Below are 23,676 nucleotides of genomic sequence, written 5' to 3' on the forward strand. Positions count from 1 at the left end.
GAAAATTAGATTCAAAATATACATTGAAAAGACGTATACTTCAAAGACTGTATGGCCCATGGAGTCTAAACCTTTTCACAGAAAAGGTTTGCGGATACCTGGGCTAGAAGAAGAGGAGCAGGAGTTAAGGTCTGAGAGGTAATGGGGACATTGCAAGGATTGTCCTTTACTGAGTGAGGTGAGACCCACTGGAGAGTTTTGAACTGATGAAGATAGGACTTGACTCACATTTCTACAGGATCCCTCTAGTTGCTGTGCTGAGAATAGATATTATTGTTGGGAGGGAGGGTCTAGAAGCCAGGGGGCCAGGCAGAAGACTATTAAAATAATTCTGGTGGGAATGATTCTGATGGGGGTAGTGAAAGGTGACTAGATTTTGGTTTGGAGATTGGGCTGACTGGGCTTACTGGTACTAAGTGTGTTGTGTAGCCCCATGAAGGTGCAAGGGAGGCTAGAAAATGAAGTCTCCCCACGTGCACATGTGTGGCCAACTAAAACAGGGTCTCTTGAGTTGGGGTGACTTTACAGTATGTGGCAATGTCTGGAGACATTTTTTTCATGGTCACCACTTGAAAGGAAGGGTGCTACTTGCATCTCCTGGGTAGCAGCCAGGGATGCTACTAAATATCCTAAAATACACAACACAGCTCCCGACAACAAGTAAGCACCTGGTCCTAAGCGTCAATAGTGCTGCAGTTAAAAAGTCCTGAGCTAAAGAGGACCCAGCACTGGAAATCTTACAAAGATGGGTTTCTCTGGGTAACTAGGAGTTGCCCAATGCCATCCCTGGATCCCAACCCCTGGCAAGGCATTTGTAGGCTCTGGCAACATCAGTTCTGGAATCCCAGCTCACTATTTCCCCCGTTACTGGAGGTGAGCTTTGTCCTGAGTAAGAGGCCCAGCTGGCTTTTCTTTTCATATGGAGACTTGTAAAAATACCTTGTGACTGAGGCACTGAAGGAGATTTTGTGTAATGGTGGTTAAGTGATACACAGCACCACAGGGCAAGTAGTAATTTAAGAGATCTGTGAAGAAAATGTTTCATTAATTAGAATTTCAAGACATAAAACTGATGTTTGGTGACGACAAAAGATTTAGAGGAATTTCATTCTCTTCACCAAACCCAACTGGATGGCATGTCAGTTCAGATACCCTTAATGTTATGCAAATATTGCTTAGTCTTCTGCTATGGGAAATAACTGATAAGGTCTAATTTATTTGGAAAAATATTTGCATATATCTAATATATACTTTTTATTTGCCTAGCATTATTATTTTGACTTCCAAATAGACAGATAGGTGAAAAATGTTTCTTCATATTCTGGCATGTCTGTCTATGCCATTTATTTTCTTTGCAAATAAGTACACATTTTTTTGCTAAGATTGTTCATGAGTTTGATCTAAATTTATGTATTTTCACACTATTTGGGCTGCTCACTTGCTTAACAGTGTTAAGCTAGTTAACACCCCCAAAAATGGACAGTGTCTCATATATAGACCATAAATACCTCCTTTTTATTTATTTATTTGAGAGGGAGAAAGCATGAGGTGGGAGGTGAGGGGCAGAGGGAGAGAGAGAAAGAATCTTAAGAATCTTAAGCTCCACACTCAGCCTGGACCCCAACACGGGGCTAGATCCAAAGACCCTGGGCTCATGACCTGAGCCAAAATCAAGAGTCAGCCACAAGGCTTTGGAGTCTGTAGTGAGAGGGATAGGGATGAAAGTTCTTTGAGGAATATTGACCCAGAGGCTGCAGAAAGGACTGCAATTGGCCAAGAGAGAGAGGTCAACTAAGAGACAATCACTACCCCCTCTCTCCCCCAGGGAGCATACCCTTTATGAACCTTTACTCAGAATCAAGCAGATCACTGCAAACACAGTTACTGAATAATTGTCACAGGACTGGCACTGTACCAGGGGACGGGGTTATGACTCAGCGTACTCTCAGGAGCTCACCCTCCAGTGACTGAAGACAATAGTGGAAATCAGCTATCAAAATCCAGGGTTCCTGCTACCTATTCTTTAACATCATTGGGAAGTAAAAATTTTTAAATAATAATAAAAAGGAAAACTGGAAATGTATTCTAAAAACCAATAGGTAGCTAAAGAGTCTTTTCCAGATTAGGGAAATCATAGATGATTTGCACATTGCCTTGTATATGTCAGCTACATTACCATGGATACCCTCACCAATTCTGGAGACTTGAGGCACATCTGACCACCATTAAACCTTTGTACATATCTCAAGGATATGTCTTGTATTATTCTCTACACTCCCTGCAAAAAACAAACAAACAAACAAACAAAGAACCCCAAGGTCTTATTCATCTTTTGGTTCCCATGGTTCTGAAAATAAAGCTCTAAACAGGCAGCGTGATTTGCAAGGCCCTATATGATCCACCCCTGGTCACTTGTGACATCTTGTCTCACTCCACTTTGCCCCTGCATTCCAGGAGCCTTCCCACCCTCTCTCCATTGCAGCAAACCCTCCCATCTCAGACAACTCCCAACTCTGCCCTTCGCATCTTTAATGCCTTTGATTTTTCAATTTTTCAAGTCTCTAACAAAATATCACTTCCTCGGGGAAAAGCTTCTCCTATCTGCCAGATTAGGTCAGAGCCCACATTAATAAGCTCACGCAGTACCCTGTAACTATCCTTCAGAGCCCTTATCATACTTTGTAATTATGGATCCCTGTGATTATTTTATTTACGTTTGTCTTCATCTCAAGATTGTGTGCTCCTTGAAGAAAAGAATGTGATCTGCTTTGCTTACCACTGGGTCCCTCGCAAATGGCACAGTGCCTGGCATCTCCTTAGGCATGTTCTGTCTGACTACTCAATCTAAAACATCCATTTCTCTGCCACTCATCTCTCTTAAGTCTCGTACCTTGATTTTCTTCAAAGCACCCATCATTTATCTGTGTGTGTGTGTGTAGAATCTTGTGTGTATACATATATGTATATATCCATGTATATGTAGGAGAATGTGTCTGTGCGTGTGCATACATAATTTCTTTACTTGCTACCGTCTGTTTTCCCCAGTAGAATGTAAACTCCAAAAAAGCAGAAACTCCGTCGTCTTGTTTACTGCTTTAGCCCCACCACATATCCAGCACATAATAGGTCCTCAATGAATATTTGTTAGAAATATGAATTCACAAAAGGCAAGTGATCAAAAAATGAATACCAGAAGTTCCTTGTGCAAAAATTAATATTAACAATACGATGCTCTGAAAAAGAGATGTTCCAATGATAAGCTTTTCGTCTGGAAAAATTGCTCTGCACTGTCTGCCCAGGATACTTTGACAGTTTTAATTCATTTTACCACATGTCATTAAGCAACCAAGGGTCGTATTTGGTTTACTTTACTTCAAAAGTGTTGTTCTGCAAAGTTTGGTCAGAGTCTTCATCCATAATCTTAAATGAAGCTATATGGAGTTTGATAGGGACAAATTCATAAAAATCAAAGACTTCCAGAAGTCTTTGGAATCACACAGTTTGGGGATCAGAAAGACCTGGATTTGAATCTCAGCCTCAACATTCATTAGTAATATAACTTTGGGAAGTCACATGGCTTCGCCCAGTCTCAGTTTCCCCTGAAAGCATGTGATTTCCATGGTCAGTTTGGTGATAGGACTGATTGTAGTTTTAAGTGCCTGGTACAGAATTATAATCAATAAATGATATTATTTATTATTCGAAGTGATTCCCAAGTCCCTGTGACACAAAGGAGGAAATTGAGGCCACAAGACTTGAGAATTTCTCAAGGCCATCCCTGCTACCTAAGTCCAGGTGACAGAAGTCAGCAGGCCTTACAACCAAACATTATCCAGCCTTCATTAGCTCAGGGGACCTTTTTGATGAACACCTGCTGTGCACTGCACTCACAGTGTTTCCTGAGGGCTGAAGACGCCATTATGCCCTTGTATTGATTGAGCCTCACTACAACCTTCAGTCCCAGCTGAGCCATTTCCTGTTCCAACAGAAGACAGCCTCAATCCAATCAAAGAATCTGGGTGAGAAATGTGATGGAAAGATCTTTCCCCTACACCAGTTTTTTAGGAATCCTTTTATTTCCTCCTTTCCTCCTTTCTAGGGCATAAGAGATGGGAGATAGAAATTGAACATACTGAAGTTTTGGATGATTCATCTTCTGGGGGAATTTAATCAGTGCATAACCGAACAGAGCAAGCTAGAAGTATTTACTGTTCAAAGTTACTGAAGATGGTGGGTCAGCAGCAATATGTAACTAATTGGTTTCCCGGCTAATTAGAAGAAGTGGAGAATATATGCATAAGATTCTTTCCTTACTGGGGAGATCTGATTTTCCCTGTTAATATGTTCAACTAAGCTGTGCCTACAGATTGCTCTTTATTTTAGCTTCAGCTTATCCATGACTCAAGCTCATCTCCATCTTACCCTCATATAGGAATCCTCCCATATTACCATAACATTTTATTCTGAACCTGTTATAAAAGCAATTAGTCATTCATTATAACACAAAAATTCAAATTGTTGCAATTATGTTTTCTGCATCAAAACCATACCCTTTGATGGGGATAATTTAAGATTCCATATTTAAAATGCATTGAATGAGTCATAATGGTAAATAAGAAGACCTTTAAACTAGCATTCATCTCTCCTGCATATGAAAAATTAAATGGATAATTTCTACCTACGACAAATTTATTTCTGTGGTGGAGAATTTTAAAGAATGGATTTAATTAGCTGTAACTATGCTCAGAAGCATAATTTGAAGTACTGTTGACTGAACGAGGAAAGTATTTTCGAGAATAGAAAAAAAAACTGTTAAAATTCCCTTTTGTTCATTACTCAACAAACATTTATTAAGTGCTCACAGTTTGCTGGGCACCAGACAACATAATGATAACCAAAGCTGGTGTCATTCTGCTCTAGCTCTGGTCCTTCATTGGATGAATTCATCTCTTCAGCTGTTCATTCACAGTATGTGAGGCAAGACTATAGAAACTACATGAATGAGTCAGTCTGAAAAGAAACATGGATGTAGGTATTTAGGTTTTCTTTTGTCTGTGTGCTAAATCAGGTTATTAGCTAACCACCTTTTCTATTTCTTCAGGGATCCAGGAATTTAAAAAGAATCTTATCTCATGCAGGCAGTGAACTATATACTTAATCATGAGTTTCTAAATGTTTACAGAGGTGAGAACAGCAATTTACAAGATTCTACAGATATGGAAAGGAAAAACATCACAGTAAATTTTGGCAGATAAGGGAAAATGTACTTTGAGGAATAGTTTCCATTTAAAAAGTAAATTTAGACCTAATAATATAGAATAGGTGCTGCATTTTAGAGCTGGACCTTAGAGCTCATTGAGGCCACTGGTTTCCAACTTTCTGCATCAGGGTCACTGGATTTTAAATATCCCTAGAGATTCTAATTCATTTGGTCTGCAAGGAGTTAGGAGGCGAGGCAGGCAGGCATATACTTGTAAAAGTTCCCCAACAACCAAAGCTGAGACCCGTAAATCTAGTCCAGCCTTGACATTTTTGGTATGAGATCCTTGAGACCTTTAAAGAATGAAGAGCTTGCTTAAGATCAACAACAGCTTACAACCCTTGGAGCCTGACCTAGAACCCAAATATCCAAATTCCTAGTCTGTATCTATTTTTACTAAACCAACTGGCACTGTTTCTACTTCTCTCACTCAGTAGTTGAGATCTAATTACCAGTTGGTAATAAAAAGTCGAGACAGCCTATAACCCATGTGAATCATAAGTCCTCCCCCCCCCCCCCACCGCCATGACCTGTGTGCCTCCTTTCTTGCTAAGGACCGAATAAGTCTTCTGATAACAGTGTAATGCTTAATACATCTGTTTATTCCACATTTTAAAAGTCTTCACTCATTTAAAACTTTATTTTTTTTAAGTTTATTTATTTGTTTTGAGGTGGGGGGCAGTAGAGAGAAAGGGAGAGAAGAATCCCAAGCAGGCTCCGCACTAAGAATGGGAACTCTATCCAACAAACTGTGAGATCACGACCTGAGCTGAAATCAAGAGTTAGACACTCAACCGAATGAACCACCCAGGCCCCCCTACCATTCACATTTTAAGGAAAAGAAAACAGATTCACTACTTGAATCTGAGTCCATTTAAAGTCTTCATTATAGAGCTTATATAGCTGGGCACATGAAAGTACTCTAATGTCAGGCTTGGGTTCCTTAGCCAGTTTCCTTATATGATAACGCCTTGAAGTTAAACACTTCCAATGGGTTCTGAAAGCTCCATGCAAGTAGGGCTCTTGTCCAACTTCAACTGTTTCTGAGTACCTAGCAAAATGCCTGCCACAGACTCAACACTCAATAATTCAGTTACATGAAAAATTCCTTATTACATTTAGTTAAGAAATGAGAGTATCTTGAACCAACTTGTATAGGACAATTCCATATAAATAAAAGCACTGAGGAGACGATTTTATAAAGGAGTAGTTTTATGGTTAGTTTATTATAAGAGTTCTGGCCTGATTTTCCTGATATAAATTTGCCCTTGCTTGTACCATTTGAATGACAGCTGGGCTCTCATTCACATCATGTTAAAAGTACTTCACTCAGGGGGTGTCTGGGTAGCTCAGTCGATTAAGCGTCTGACTCTTAATTTCAGCTCAGGTTATGATCTCATGGTTTACGAGTTCAAGCCCCACATAGGGCTCTGCACTTCCAGTGTGGGGCCTGCTTGGGGTTCTCTCTCTCCTTCCTTCTCACTCTTTCTAAATAAATAAATAAACAAGTATTTAAAGTACTTCATTCAGTATATCTCTTATATGTGGCTGAAGGCACAATTGATATGCAATAAGCGCTCATGAAATAAAATTAATACCAAGTTCTCTTGTGTTTTGGGAAATATAACCATCGTTATTATCTGGCAAAATAAGGAGTGCAGTGCCTTTAGTGACTCACAGGGGTTGTAGAGTATTGTGGAAGGCAGTGAACTAGTTTCAAAAGAAGATTCAACCAATGGCTATTTAGAACTAAACTTTTATTGAGCAGGTCATTTCAATCCCACCGTTTCGACTCCACCATTTTGACCCAATCACACACCAAGATTCCAGAGATCTGACTCTACTAAGGCTATCTGCACTTTACCCTGAGGTTATAATTTTTCAGTCTTTTATCTAATTCACATTGAAATAATCAACACAAAATACCACTGACATCTGCTAAAATGACCTAAGTTTAAATATGGTAGAGAAAACTAACAAAAGAATCAATGATAAAAGTTTACACTAGAAAACAAGTGAATGAATGAATGAAGCGTGAGTGAGTCAATGAACAAATGCTCCTCTAAATAGCGTATAAAATTGGGATTTGGAGACTTGGCTTTAAAAAAGTTCATTCAAAGTTATGGATTAATAAACTAGATTTGGGGAAAGTCAGTGCTGAATATAATGTGTTTCTGTTTGTGAATTAATTAAAATGACCACAAAGTCATTTTACTCTTAATGTCTTCTTACTCTTAATATCTCAGCCTGAAAGTTAATGAACTGTATCTGTTCCATGAATAATTGAGATGAACTTGAAAGAGAATTCCACATTCCCAAAGCCTCCCACACTACCAGTTAACTGTGATTTTTCCTTTTACTTCTGAAGAATTTTAAGCATCTTCCATCTGATTTGACTGACAACCAATCTGTGCTTCCTCTGTCTTTATTCTCCCAGGAAGAAGATGTTACTCGTGAAAGTCGTTTTAATTTCAGTGGTTATGGGATGGGTCACTGCCTCCAAGTGAAAGATGGAACAGCGGTCAAGGCCACACCTGCCAACCCGCTCCCACAACCCCCAAAAGATGCAGATGCCATCAAGAAGAAGTTTGTGGACCGGGCAAAAAGGATTGACACGATATCTCGAGCTGCCTTCCCACTGGCCTTCCTCATTTTCAACATCTTTTACTGGATCACATACAAGATCATTCGGCATGAAGATGTCCACAAGAAATAGATGTGCCCTTCAGACCCTGGACTTTTTGCCTAATTGTTGTGCTTGTAAATACACAGTGAAATTGTCTTTCTATCACTTTGACAGAGGAGATGACTATGGGAGGGGGGAGGGAAGATTATGAGGGCAGGTTTCCTGGCACGTACATGAATAAAGATAAGTTATCTGGGCAATGACGGAAAACGTTTGCACAAAATTAAGGTGTCACAGAATCACGTGAGCATAATTCCCTTCATAGTCTTTAGCCTTGTTATTTCAGATGATGTATTAATTAGACAGGATATGCAAGGTCAAGTGCTTGACAGCTATTTGGTTTGGTTTGATTTTGACTAATTCTGGTACTGAAAAGTTGGCTTAAAACACACACACACACACACACACACACACACACACACAGAGAAGGAAAATGCTTACCATCTGACCATAGTGACTAGCCTATAGTGAGTTGAGGACCAAACTTTTTCAGGAAAATGCTGCCTCGTTTTTAAAACAAGTACCCTGAGCTACGTTCTTTACGATGTCTGTAATTAGTGTTTCACCCGAGAAATCCTTTTGTGGGTTGTAACTTATTTCTATTGATTGAGAAAACAACAACAACAAATAAACACCAACCACAAAGAACAGATTTCTACTTTACTGTCCGTGTAGGTGTGCAATTTAATATTGTTTTCCTTTCCTCGGTGTAATTTGGGGGTTTAAATTGTGTATTGTGTAATTGATTTGATAGTATACCCTCTTAAAAATAGATGCCCATTTTATTTTAGATCCCAATCAGCACACTGTATTTTGTTCGCTTTGACTATACTGACATGTGACTTTAACTGCTCAAGTGTCACTTAGCCATTGCAGCCTCTCAGCCACAGTATTTATGGAGATGGTGTGTCCTGAATGGTGTAGCTCATATTAGCTTGAACTTACCATTTCTGCTCTCATTGTAGGTGTAATTACTAGTCCTAATGTCAAATGACCATGATTTCTACTGTCAATCCAAGTGAATATCATTTTAAATATCCTTAATTAACTTACAGAATTTTAAAACTGTACTGTGATTTTCATAACCCGTTGCCTTTTTGGTACCAGAGCTGCGTGGTTTGAATCCTGGCTACATGTTTTAAGTAAGAAAACAAATAAAAGACGTATTTTTGCTTACTCAGAAAAAAGACAACCTGTAAAAATATAACGAAAAAATTAAATTTTACATGTGCTGTAAAGGGATTATTAAAAATATTTGTTCAATTTCAATAAAGCTAAGTGTGCCACAAAACTTCCCTAAGAGTCTTTCCATTTTTGCACTTCAATGTAAATAATTTTGATGACAAGGGTAACCTGCATTTTTTTTTTTTAGAAATGGAGAATTCGGTCTTTATTTATTTATTTTTTTTTTACAAATAGTTTATTGTCAAATTAGTTTCTACATAACACTCAGTGCTCATCCCCAAAGTGCCCTCCTCCATGCCCATCCCCCCCTCCCCCCCACATCCATCAGTCCTCAGTTTTTGTCAGCATTCAAGNAGAGAGAGAGAGAGAGACAGCGTGAGCAGGGGAGGGTCAGAGAGAGAGGGAGTCACAGACTGAAACAGGCTCCGAGCTGGCAGTCAGCACAGAGCCCGACGCGGGGCTCGAACCCACGAACCGCGAGATCATGACCCGAGCGAAAGTCGGACGCTTAACCAACTACGCCACCCGGGCGCCCCAAAACACCTGCTTTTAGACTATAAACTTCCACTGAGTAATGTTATCCACAGCCATAATTCAATTACAATTTAAACACATATAACTTTCTCTCAAACGTCTCTGTCCTATACTTTCTGTTGAACGCCAAACTTATCACCCTACTGGACGTTTCCTGATGGTTTTCACAAGGTGCTTCAAATGTAACCTATTTACAATTAAATTCATCATCTTTCTCAGAAATATGGTCCTTTTCCCTAAGGAGATAAATAGTCTTCTCTTATGAGGTCATGTAAATGGTGGTCTGTTTTTTGCACAACAGTTTACTAGGTCTCGCTGGGTGAAGTGTCAGTCAGTTTTCCTTACCTGGCAGCCGTGTTTATTCATTGTGTCCACTGCTTTTCTGATAGCATCATTTATAGGTTCACACCGTTCCACCTGAGTCTTCATATTGTGCTCAAAATAGGGGCCAATCAGAAAATAATTATCTCCCCATTCATCTGCTGTGGTTTTGGCCTTCGTCTGAATCACAGTATAGATGCCACCAACTGTTGAAAAAGAAAAGTTCTGTTTATCATTCAGGTTTGTATTTCATTTTAAGTGATGAAGACATGGAAATGAGTTTTCATTTTTTTTAAATGTTTTACTTATTTATGAGAGAGAGAGAGAGATAGTGTGAGCAGGGGAGGGTAAGAGAGAGAGGGAGACACAGAATCTGAAGCAGGCTCCAGGCTCCGAGCTAGCTGTCAGCACAGAGCCCGACGTGCGGCTCGAACCCATGAACCATGAGATCACGACCTGAGCTGAAATTGGATGCCCAACTGACTGAGCCACCCAGGCACCCCAACGAGTTCTCATTTTTAAGTTAGCATTTAGGATTTATTAAGCACAAGAATTTATTTAACTTTATAAAAGAAAGTTTTAAAAAAACACTAACAAATAGTTACTATTTGTTTCAATTCGCGTATATTTTATATTTTGAAGGCTTTTCTGGGTGCATGTCAGAAACCAGTAGGTTGGCAGCAGCAGAGAATTACAAACATTTTAAGGAAATCTGAAGAGATGATTGGAATAAAAAGTATTTAGCCTAAAGCTCTATCCACACTAACAGGTCAGAGTTGGTTGTAATAGCCACTGCCACGACACATACTCTTAGCAACAGTATTTACCTTTTACTCCTACGGTGGTCCAAGAAGGGGCCAGAGTATGTACAAGAAACAGCCACTGCTGAAATGATGAGCACGTCTCTCAAGATAAAGAACCACTTACCTTCAAAAGTAACCGGCAAGGTACCTTTTGATAAGAGTAAAGAATGGATAGATTTTGACGGGGGATGCTTGGCCCAACCTTCGTGTCGAAGCCAATGACACAAAGTTTCACATGGTATTTCATTTTTTCCCCTCTGGCACTGCTGCCATGACTACTAAAATGCAGGGCCAAAAAAATATGCACACTCTTGGATCCAGTATGTCTGCATATAGAAAATGGTTCTGGGAAATAAGAAGAGTGCCAACCGACCCTCCTACACTGTTGGTGAGAATGTAAACTGGTACAGCCCCTCTGGAAAACAGTGTGGAGGTTCCTCAGGAAACTAACAATAGAACTCCCTTATGACCCAGCAATAGCACTGCAAGGGTAACCTGCATTTTTGTTTCTGGTCTTCCTCGTGAGCTTGAAGCACTTATAGCTATTATATCATGTTCTCATTTAAAAGGAGCTGATAGTGTCCCCAGCAAGGAAGAAAAAAGAAGTTATTCTCATTGTAGAAACAGAGAAATGGGGATGTGGAACTACTGGTAGTCACTGTGAGCAGAATCTAGTATTGGATACTTCCTATGAGATATGAAAAAGTTCCAAGAGCACTGAGGAATCATGAAATCTCAAAGTGAAAAGAAATTTAAAAGAACAATCTGTGCACCTAGCCATTCTGATTTCATCAGGAATGAGTTCCATGATGAAAAAACAATTCTGAAAACCTCAGTGAAGTCAAGGCACTTCACCTTGACCCTTGCAGATTTTCCTTAACCAAAGATACCCATCAGAATATTTTCAAGAAGATGCAGATTCGTAAGTTGATGTTTATGGCCTTTTAAACCTCTTCAAATACTGAATCATTTCCATAGAGAGGAATATCGTACAATGGCTAACAGGAGGAATTTTGGAGATAGGGAGACTAGCTGGGCCACTATCAACAGTGTGAACATGTAAGTTGACCTGTGAGTAGCTCCTGTTTCAGAGAGTTTTAAAAGAAAAAACTGAGAAAAATGCAAGTAAAGCCATTATCTCAGTGTCTATCACACAGTAAATCCCCAATAACTCATCGATAACAATAAAATTATCATTGTCATGAATAGTATTGCTTGTCCACTGAGCAAGAAGCTTCACTGTTCCTCACCTCGGCAAGGTTAATGCTATGTTTTTTGTATCATTCCTAAAACATTATTTTTGTCTTATTGCTCATTCTTTTCCAAACAAAGAAGGCAAAGTCTTTGATGGGTCTCATTTCTCTTCCTCCCACTGAAAATATTAAATTGAAGCTAAAATGCCTCCCAAACATGGGCCTGACTCCTGATATTGCATTTGGAGCAATGGGGAGGCACCTTGGGGGATACTCCTAAGCTAAATGATCATGTCTAATCCATGTGGGTATCATATAATTTTTAGGGAGGAGGAGGATCCCCACATCAGACAATTTTAAAAAGATTCACCACTAAACATATCTGCCAGCCATTCAAGCAGGCAAAATCATACTGGATGGCAAGAGGGATTGTTGACTCTTCTCTGATTCTAGGCTATGTTCAGTGGAAAGAATTCTTCAGTCCACTGATTGGAGTTAAATAAATAAGATAAAATCTCAGGGAAGATTTTGAGAGCTGCATACTCTCGCAAAATAGCTAATTCCCCTACAATGTTATTGGAGATTTTATTTAGGACACTTTTCCTTCACAATAGTATTGGAAGGAAAATAGTTCAAGAGTAAAATCATGGCAGGGTGCCTGGGTGGCTCAGTCGGTTAAGCATCCAACTTTTGGTTTCAGTTCAGGTCATGATCTCACGGTTCATGAGCTCAACCCCCGCACCAAGCCCTGTGCTGACAGTGTGGAGCCTGCTTGGATTCTTTCTCCCTCTCCTTCTCCCTCTCCTTTTCTCTCTCTCTGTCTCTCTCTCTCTCTCTCTCTCTCTCTCAAAAAAAAAAAAAAAAAGGAATTAACTCATGGCTCTGAGGAAGAGAACTTACCACTTTTCATTAGATTGGAAGCTTCTGGAAGAAAGTGGCTATGTTTTCGAGGGTTCTCTACACTACCTGGCAAAGCTCAAACACCCAATGAATATTATTGCTATTGCTAGAAAAAAGTTAGTGAAGGAGGATATGCTGGGCCTGTTCGACAAAGTTATTTTAAGTTTTTCCCAACCAAGCAATGACACAAAGTACCCAACTACTGCTACCATCTTCCAGACAATAGATTACTGGGGGATTTGTCTTTTAAACATTTTTCAATTCCTACTACTTGGTTTTAACAATAGATGGAGATGACTTAAGGCTTAAGACTCTTTATGGCATTCTCAAACACCTTGGCCCAAAAAGATGCTACAAAACAGACTGAACTACTGCAGAGTTTTAAAACTCCTTCCAGTGTTAGCATTAAGCTCCTCATCTATGCTGCTGAACAGAATTGCCAAATGCTGACACCAATTTTTCCAATAAAGAGTAAAAGAGTATCATTTTACAATAGGCTTAGTCAGTTAATATCAAATAAGAAAGTTCTTTCTAAAACACAGCACAAAATTCCATATCAAGAGATTCACAGTCTTGGGGAAAAAAATCTACTGAGAAGTGTTTTTTAAATTTTATGCATTTCCTAGTTTAGGCCTAAAGCCAATTTGTGGAATGAATACAAGTCGTATGTCTACCAGATATATTTTTTTTAAATCTTTCAGCCTTTGCTTGAAACTTTTTCTTATTTTAGGGGCGCCTGGGTGGCTCAGTCAGTTAATCATCTGACTTTGGCTCAGGTCATGATCTCATGGTTCATGAGTTTGAGCCCCGCGTCGGGCTCTGTGCTGATAGTTCGGGTTGGAACCTGCTTTGGATTCTGTGTCTCCCTCTCTCTGTGCCCCTACCCTATTCCCTCTCTCTCTCACACTCTCTCTCCCAAAACTAAATAAACAAAAAGTTTAAACTTTTTCTTATTTCTTATCTTCACCAATTTGGATTTTTCTAAGTATAATTTAAACGATTCAAGCAATGCATGTTCTCATAGATCACAAAGTAGAACTAAAGATCACACCACAGCCTCCTACTCAATATGTTTTGATGTCTACAACAGCATTCAGTTCTAATAATTGTCCAAGGTGGACAGATCACCAAGAATCAATAGCCATCCTTTGATGATCTACAGATAGACAGAAGCTCCATGAGTCAGATGCCTTACCCAAAGTCACCTATCATAGTAGGGACTGAACATCCAGCATAATTTGTTTCCTAACTCCTCAGACTGTATCTGTTCACTATATACACAGTGTTTAGGAAAATAAAAGCCTGGAAAGTAAAAGGTCATGATACCACTGACTCACTCTCATGGATGACAGAATAAATTGGTAAAGGAGGGCATACAACAGAATATTTCTGTTGAAAATGCCCAAGAGACATAGCACAAATGCTGCATACAGCATTAAATACATCCTCACAGAATGATATCTTATGTGACTGATGGCCAAAATGATACTGGGGATGAGGAAAAGACTAACGGAGTTCAATTTAGGAGGTGTTTATTCCCATTTTTGAAAGAGGGAAAATGCCCTTCACATTGTCACACATTCTGCCACGTAAGAAAAGATGCAATATTCCTACTTTGGTACAAATGCATTTTAAAAATAACAAAGAGTATAGTTTTTCCCAAATTGAAGGTAGTGTGTGTGTGTGATGCTTTGAGACCAAAAGCTGGCATTTAGAGAGCACATCGCTTTGGCACAAATGGTTCATAAATAGGTGAATGTGTCTTCAAAGAGGAGAGCAAAGCTCTGGGGTGCTTTTTTGAAGTGTGTACAACACTGGCCTTCTTCTGGTAGGATCCAGGGCTGGCCATGGAATGGATAGCTAGGTAAGTCCTCATGCAGACGGAAGCTTCACGAGAAGCTCCAGGTCCCTAAAAAAAAATAGAATCAAGAGCTAGGAGACCCTTCGTATGCAAGGATCAGAACTAACAAGACTTCATCAAATTCAATGGATAATCATTTCCTGAGCTACCCCTGCTTTCTGAAGAGAAAGAGAGAGAGGCAGGATAAGAGAAAGGGAAAAGAATCAAAGGAAGATAGTAGTCAGAAAGTTCCTTTGAAGGCATGAACCAGATTATGTCCCTCTGATGTAAATCTCCAATGGCTTTCCATCTTAGAGAATAAGCCACAATCTTCATTGTGGCCATGTGATCTGACCTCCCTACCTCTCCCATCACCCCCTCCTATCCCCTCTCCCTCCAGGCATACTGATCAGTGCTTCAACATGTCAACCACACCTCTACTTCAGAGCTTTGCATTTACTGTTTCCTCTGCCTGACACTCTCTTTCCTTAGACCAGGAGTTGCTGAACTTTTTAAGGCCAGATAGTAAATCATTCAGGCTTTGCAAACCATACAATCTCTGCTGCTACTATTCAACTCTGCTACTGTGGTATGAAAGCAGTCATAGACAATATGTAAACAAATGAGTGTAGCTGTGTTCCAATAAAACTTTATTTACAAAAGCAAGTGGCAGGCCAGATTTGCCCCATGGGCAGTAATTTACAACACTTGATCTAGATAGATACATACATACATATTTACTAATTCATTTAATTCAAGCCTTGGCTCAAATGTCTTAGCAGAGAAACCTTCTCTGACCATCCCATATAAACTAGTCCTCTCTAACCATTTTATTCTATTTCTTATTCATGTCTTACGTTTTGCATAACATTTGTCACTTCCCAATTGATGTTTTCATGTGTTTATTGGCATGGACACACATACACACACACACATAAGTACCTTAAGGACAGCTAGCTTCATGTGAGAAAGTAGAAACATAGGTTCATTTTTATAGTCTCAGATTCTAGATCTGTGCCTGGCACTTAGTAGGTATTCAATCAATATAGTATTTGTTTGATGAATATTGAACAGTTAATACTTATTAAGAAGTTAGTTAAGTGTTTGCATGGGAGACTTGGAGATAGAAATAAGTAACCTAATACTAGCTGGTTAGAGGAAAATTGCTGTCAAAACTCAAGCAGGTTTTGGGTTTATAACAATGAAGAAATTAGATTAGCATTTTCCAACGTGTGCTCTGAAAAACCCTATTTCTACAGATACTTAAGGGTCTGGGACATTAGACATTCTGCCCAGGTTTAGTTTTTATAGTTTCCCATGGACTTTTATCAGAAGATGTGGGCCTTCTAAGACATGGGGTTACTGAGAGGTAGCCCAGGGGATCTCAGGCATTTTACATGTATTTGCCTTTATCTCCATTATGTAGTGATAACTCAGTTTCCCCTTGATAGTCAGGATCAGTCACCCCAGCAAGTACTGTACCTCCCTTCTTTGTCTGCCGACTCCCTGGTAGGAGGAACCCAAATGCCAGGTAGCAGCCTCAACTTCCGGTTCCATTGTTGTGTCACGTCCAGGAAGCAGAGCCACAGATTCCAGAAAATGTTGTAGATTTGAGGCTTTGTATTTAAATATTCTTAAAGCGTAGTTTTCAAAAAGATAAAATCATGAGTCTCAGGCAAATATAAAATTAACACATGCCGAATATTATATTTAATGTGTTAACTGATTTTAAAAAATGGTAAAATGGTAAACCCGATGCAAAGAGCATTTGAGAATGCTGTATTTACGAGCACTGCAAGGACAAGTTTCCAGAGTTAGAAACAAAACTGCTCATGTCCAATAGTGCCATAGCCAGCAACCTCTGGGATTATTTCTTCTTTGGAGAGAAATTATTTGCATTTCTGCTGGACAAAACTCTACAAATTCACCTCTGTTCTACGGAGTGGTAAAACAGACCAGACAATACAAGGCACGCCCAGAACTGTACCGAAAGAGCACCTGCAACCTCTTTTTGCCTATTTCCAAGTTTCAGATCATTTTTCAGACAGATGATCATAATTCGGACTTAGTGCTTAACTGTTATGAATATCATATTTTGACAGGACCAGGACCCAGAGTGTTAAAGTGACAGGCTCTGCGTCACGCAGCATGCCAATGTAACTTGGGGCTCAGAAACCAAAATCCCTTGAATTCTAGGCTGGCTCCTTTCTAAGTACACCTGTGAGCTCTTTGCCATGTATCCCCGGTAGAGACAGTTTGAAAAGGGCGGTTTCTCTCCTTCATATTACTCTCCTTCCAGGTGATTATTTGCCTAATCTTCTAGAAGGCATGTGGCATGGTTGTAAAGGCATCGTTTCTGGAATCAGATCTGAGTTCAAATTCTCCCTCTGTCTCATATCTGTAAGGCATTGTTGGGCAAAGCTTTAATGCCCAGTAACAAAGATACTGTAAAATAGAACATGATGGTATCTGCCTCATACAATTATGGGTAAGCATTAAATTGATTGGTATCTCCCACTTAATGGGTAATGAATAACTGTTAGCTCTCATTTCCTCTTCTACCCATTTAATTCATGTAATGAATGTTTTATTTCACTAATGGTGTCATTCAGAACCTATCATCCATAAATGGAGCCTATTCTTGTGTGATCTACTGTAACTATTGTAATTTTAAATTATCATCTAAATATATAAAGGTCTAAAAGTGAAAAATAAATACAAGAAGACCAGATCCAGAGCCAGTCTGAACAAACTTCTTTGGTAAAAGGGGACAATTAAAATTTTTATTGTTTTACCTTGACCTAACACAGAAAGGAAAATATTTTCCTGATTTAAGCTTGAAAAAGTTTAAGTTGGCATGACCAGGGCCCATGGGAGGAAGTGATTAGGGGGACTTTCACTGTATATAACTAATATTTGTGCAGCACCAGTACAGTTTACAAATTGCTTACACATAAATTCTGCCAGATTATCCTGTGATCCTAGGAATTGCGGCTTTGGGCAAGTTTCTCTCAGAGCCTCAGTTTATTCTCCTGTGACATAATGGGGAGGAATAATGGTTTCCCATTAGAAAGCCTAGCAAGGAGTAGGTCTTCAATGCACGATAATCATCACCACATCGTCATCATCATTTTATAGATAAGGAAACTGAAACTTAGCACAGCGGGGGAGTGGTTACTGTCACAGAGGGAAATCCAGCCATCAGGTACCAGGCTATAGGACTCCAGATAATGTCTGCAGAATGAAGATGATGATATTTGCCCCACCACCTACCCACCTTTCAAGGCTGCTGTAAGAATAAAAACCATGAATGTCAAAGATATCTCAAAACTATTTTATACAAGAGGAAAGTGGGGCACAGAGACATAAAGTAACTTGCAAAGGACACCCTGCTTATAAAAGTTCACAGTCAAGAATCAAACTCCGGCAATCTTTCTGCACAACCCATGCTCTTAGCCACCACAGTATATTGTTTAATCAATACAAAATATTATTGTGATGGATATACATTTATAAACAATTACATATGTACAACTATTATGTTGGATATATAAAATATATATTTGGTACAGTTACTTTTAGATTTTATTATATCACTTAAATTATTCATTTCCTGGGGCACCTGGGTAGCTCAGTTGGTTAAGCTTCCGACTTCAGCTCAGGTCATGATGTCACAGTTCATGAGTTCAAGCCCCGATCAGTCTCTGGGCTGACAGCTCAGAGCCTGGAGTCTGCTTCAGATTCTCTGTCTCCCTCTCTCTCTGCCCCTCCCCCACTCATGCTCTGCTGTCTCTCTGTCTCTATCTCTCTGTCTCTCTCTCAAAAATATATAAAGGACCTGAACATGAGATAGGAAACCATCAAAACCCTAGAGGAGAAAGCAGGAAACAACCTCCTTGACCTCCACCGCAGCAAATTTCTTACTTGACACATCCCCAAAAGCAAAAGAATCAAGAGCAAAAATAAACTATTGGGACCTCATCAAGATTAAAAGCTTCTGCACGGCAAAGGAAACAATCCATAAAACTAATAGGCAACCGACGGAATGGGAAAAGATAGTTGCAAAGGACATATCAGATAAAGGGTTAATATCCAAAATCTATAAGGAACTCACCAAACTCCACACCCGAAAAACAAACAACCCAGTGAAGAAATGGGCAGAAGATATGAACAGACACTTCTCCAAAGAGGACATCCAGATGGCCAACAGATACATGAAACGATGCTCAGCGTCCCTCCTCATCAGGGAAATACAAATCAAAACCACATTGAGATACCACCTCATGCCAGTCAGAGTGTCTAAAATGAGCAAATCAGAGGACTCTAGATGCTGGCGAGGATGTGGAGAAACGGGCACCCTCCTACGCTGTTGGTGGGAATGTAAACTGGTGCAGCCCCTCTGGAAAACAGTGTGGAGGTTCCTCAGGAAACTAACAATAGAACTCCCTTATGACCCAGCAATAGCACTGCTAGGAATTTAGCCAAGGGATACAGGAGTGCTGATGCATAGGGGCACATGCACCCCAATGTTCATAGCAGCACTCTCAACAATAGCCAAAACATGGAAAGAGCCTAAGTGTCCATCAACGGATGAATGGATCAAGAAGATGTGGTTTATCTATACGATGGAATACCACATGGCAATGAGAAAGAATGACATCTGGCCATGGGTAGCAACATGGATGGAGCTTGAGGCTGTTATGCTGAGCAAAATAAGTCGGGCAGAGAAGGACAAATACGATATGTTTACACATATAGGAGGATTAGGAGGAATTTAATGGAGGACCATGGGGGAGGAGAAGGGCAAAAATAGCTGGGGAGAGGGAGGGAGGCAAACCATGAGAGACTCTTGAATGCTGAGAACAAACTGAGGACTGATGGGGGGAGATGGGCATGGAGGAGGGCACTTGTGGGGATGAGCACTGGGTGTTATATGGACAATATAACAAGTTTACTTGACAATAAGCTATTTGTAAAAAAGAAAAAAAGTATATAAACATTTAAAAAAATTTAATTGTTTCTCTATCCATTTCTCCTACGAGATTTTCAGGGGCACAATATCAGTTTCCTAGGGGTGTTGTAACAAATTATCACAAACTGGGGCTTAAAACAACAGAAGTATATTCTCTCACAGTTCTGGTGGCTTGGAACATGAAATCAAGTTGTCAAAAGGGCCACATTTCCTCTGAAAGCTCTATAGAAGCATCCTTCTTTGACTCTTCCCAGCCTCTGGTGGCAGCTGGCAGTGCTGGGCATTCCATGGCTTATAGCTCCATCACTCCAATCTCTGCCTCTATCAATCTCTCTATGACCTTCTTCCTTCTGTGTGTCTCTCTCAAAAATTTCCCTCTTCTGGTTAGTGGGGGGTGGGGGGGAGAAGGGAAAGGGGGCGATTGGCATTGTCAGGATGAGCACTGGGTGTTGTATGGAAACCAGTTGGACATAAATTATATTTAAAAAAATCTCCCTCTCCTGAAAAGGACACTTTTTAAGGCCAATCTTCATCCAGTATAACCTCATCTTAACTAGTTAGATCTGTAAAGATCCTAATTCCAAGTAAGGTCACATTCTGAGGTTCCAAGTGGACATTAATGTGGGGGGAGCCGTAGTCAACCCAGTAAAGGCACCAACTGCGTCTAATTTTTTACAGCCTTCCAGGCTCCTGGCTCAGTGTAAGGTACATACAGATTCAGGTCGATAGAGCTTAGTGGCTGAGCATGCAGGTGCTGTGATGAGATTGCCTGGGATCAAATCTTAGTTCTGCCTTTACCACCAGGGAGGCTTTGGGCAAAGGTTCTAAACTCTCTATACACTGAAGTCTTAACGTGTAAATAGTACCTGTTTTACAAAGTTCTAGTGAGATTTAAATTAGTCAGTTCATGTCAAGTGCTTAGAACAATCGTTAGCCCATAATAAGTGTTCAACAAATACTATTAGCATTATTTTTGACAACGCAATTAATGACTGTTAAATAAAATAATGAAAGCAAGAAGTGTCAGAAAGCACTGAAAACAGCTTACATTCAAGCTGTTAATATTGTAAAATATTTTCACATCAGCCCTTTTTCTGTGCAGTCTTCTCAGAGCATCAGTGAACATTCCATTAAAAAGAGAAGGGCCGTGGAAGCAAAGGTAAAAAAGAAAAGCTTGCCTTTCTGTCTCCCTCGGGGGAAAAAATTTCAAAAGAACCATGGAAAAGTAGTATTATTTCTAAGAGACCATGCTAGGAAAATGGAATTGCTTTTCTGAAAGAAAGTTGAAGATTAATACCCGGAGGGTCTCAAATGTAATTATGGTATTGATCTCAGGAAAGCCTCGGATGGATCTAATTTTTTTTCTTTTTTGCTCACCCGTATCATTAAAATGGGCTCACATGTAAGGGCCCGCAGACTGCAAATATCTGAACATCGCACATCAAAACGGGCAAAAAGGTCCTGTGAATGGATCCCGGGAGGCATCAAGGCCACATTCAGCATGTGCTCTCATTGGTGCCTCTTTCAGAAATTTTCTTAACGGCTCCGGGCACTGATTCAGCAAGCTGTTAATGAAGCGGCCAGGCGACGCTAGGGTGCAAATCAACCCAAAAGAACTCTGTGCGGTCTGTGGGTTGACTGAGGGGAAGAGGACCCCAAACCTTAGACGAAAAATGAATCGGGGCTGGTTTTACAAACTTTCTCCCTAGGCCTACATTCCAGCTTTTTTACCTGCTCAGCTTCGTCCCCTTCCAAGGCGTTCACGATCCTGCCACAAAAGTGCCCCTTTTCCTGGAGGCTGGACAAACACACAACTCACTGTTTTGCTGAAAGCCTCTGATTGCCTCCAAACGCAATAAATAAAAGCCTTGAGACTTAGGACTGGGGGCTCCAGAGTCTTAAGAAACAGTCTTAACAACAACTCATATCAGAGGTACTTCAGGGCGGTTGACGGGGAGCAAGCTGGAGATGTGTCTGAGACCTTTTGGGCCTCTCGGATTCTATGGAGATATTTTTACGAAATCATTCAGTCAAAATTCTTATCATTCTACGTCCTCCTTCACAGAGAAACGACACCAGCTGCAGATAGTTTCAAATGGTTGGATCTTATTCTGGAATGGGAATGAGAAATGAGGCTAGAAAGAAAAGCTGGGATGAAAAGATAAAGTCACATGCTTGCTTAAGGATCTTGGGATTTCTCCTGTGAGTAATGATATACCATTACAAGCTTTTAAGCAGGGGAGAGACAAAATTGATTTTGCATTTCAGAACATAATTCCAGCTATGAAGCATAGAGGAGATAGGAGGGGAATGAAAGAAGGGTGATCTCTAAAGTTTTGAGACTAAATATTCCTGTTGAAACCTGACAAGATCCATGTACTGCTGAATGTAACTTAAGCAAAGGAGAGCTAGTCTGAACAAAGGCAGAAGCAAAATGGACCCTTGAAATGTGGATGAAAATTTTTACCAGTTAAAAGTCATCAAAATTGACCATGTTACCAGCCTAAAATTTCAATAACATTCTATTTCTGGTTACAATCAAGAGTTAAGTTGGCGTACCCAGGTGGCTCAGTCACTTAAGCGTCTGACACTTGATTTCGGCTCAGGTCATCATCTCAGGGTTAGTGAGCTCAAGCCCCACATTAAGGCTCTGCACTGACAGTGCAGAACCTGCTTGGGATTCTCTCTCTCTCTCTGTCTCTCTCTCTCTCTCTCTCCCTCTCCCTCTCTAACAATGAACATTTAAAAAGTTAAGCAAAATGGTAAGGTATTATCACTCTGTGGTTAAAAACATAGGGTTTAGCACCAAGACAGGCCTGGGTTCAAGTCTCAAATGTGTCACTTTCTGTTCCTGTTTCTTTGATGCATTGATTCACCTCTCAAACTCTCAGTTTCCCCACCTAGAATAGTAATAATGATAACAGCATCTGATTTGCAATGCCCTTATGAGATTCACACACGCAAATTGTTAGAACCTATGATACAGGGTTTGTTTCCCAAACTTGGTGGTTTCTCACTAGGGTGCTCCTTCTGGTTCCTCTCTGCCCCTCCCCAGACGGTATTTTCCTGCTCCCACCTCCCCTTTCCTTTCTCTTGGGGGATGCCCAATTCTCCAAAATTGCATGTTGTGCTCTGGTCTTGCCATATGTTTTCAACATAATGGAAATGTTGTCCATGGAGGGAATGTTTTCAACATTTCCCTTCAGGGAAAGCCCACGGTTCTCCAGCACGATCTATGACTCAACAGATAAGTCTGACTAATTCTAGAGCACAGACTTTTAGAGCCTGCTCACCCACAGATATAAATCACATTTCCCAATACTGGCACTATTTACAATAAAAGTGACACACGTATACCACACAGACTGTGTCTCTGGCTAATGTTTTCTCAGGAAAATGCCTCTTGGCTTTTAATATCCAAACTTCACCCAAGTACTTTTCAGGGGAATGAGGGCTGTATTATGAAATTACATTTATGCCTTAAAAAATCAATATAACCTTTTTAACAAAAGAGTGTATGGGAAACATCTCAAGCATCACTCCTAATACAATTGGCATTTAGAATAAATCAAGTTTAGATGGACCAAAAGCACACGTAGATATTTTGAAGTGCTCTAGAGTGTCAACAGAGGGGATGTGTGGCTAGAATATTGCTGGCACTCAGAAGACATGGCTGTAGACAAAGCAGCTGCTTATTAACAACCATATTCATTATTTGGTGTCAATAAAGCAATGTTTTAAGTATTTTACCTTATGATATGACAGTTTGTTCTTTATATATGGGCATTTTGATGTGTTTGGGTTGCTTGGGGGCTTGGGAGTGATTTGTAATGCATAGTAATTTTCCCCGTTGAAATTAATTGGAAAAGGGCTTCTTTAACATTTTTGTGCAGAACATCTGATTTCATTCACAGAATACCAATGTTAAGCAAAAGATGTCACATTTTCAGCCTCCCATCTGCCTCACCTCTTTTTCTGGTTT

General features: G+C 40.0%; 1 protein-coding gene across 2 annotated transcripts in view; it reads left to right on the forward strand.

Annotated features, from left to right (window-relative positions):
• The window catches only part of GLRA2 (glycine receptor alpha 2), a 179,917-nt gene extending 171,654 nt beyond the window's left edge, over positions 1–8,263 (forward strand). For both annotated transcript variants that reach the window (XM_039233918.1, XM_039233919.1), the window contains exon 9: positions 7,698–8,263. In XM_039233918.1, coding sequence (XP_039089849.1) covers positions 7,698–7,976 — 279 coding nt within the window. In that variant the 3' untranslated portion in view covers positions 7,977–8,263. The remainder of the gene's footprint in view (positions 1–7,697) is intronic.
• The last annotated feature ends 15,413 nt before the right edge of the window (positions 8,264–23,676 follow it).

The sequence above is a fragment of the Hyaena hyaena genome, unplaced genomic scaffold, assembly GCF_003009895.1.
Source record: "Hyaena hyaena isolate Hyena2069 unplaced genomic scaffold, ASM300989v1 scaffold_80, whole genome shotgun sequence".
Lineage (NCBI taxonomy): Eukaryota > Metazoa > Chordata > Mammalia > Carnivora > Hyaenidae > Hyaena > Hyaena hyaena.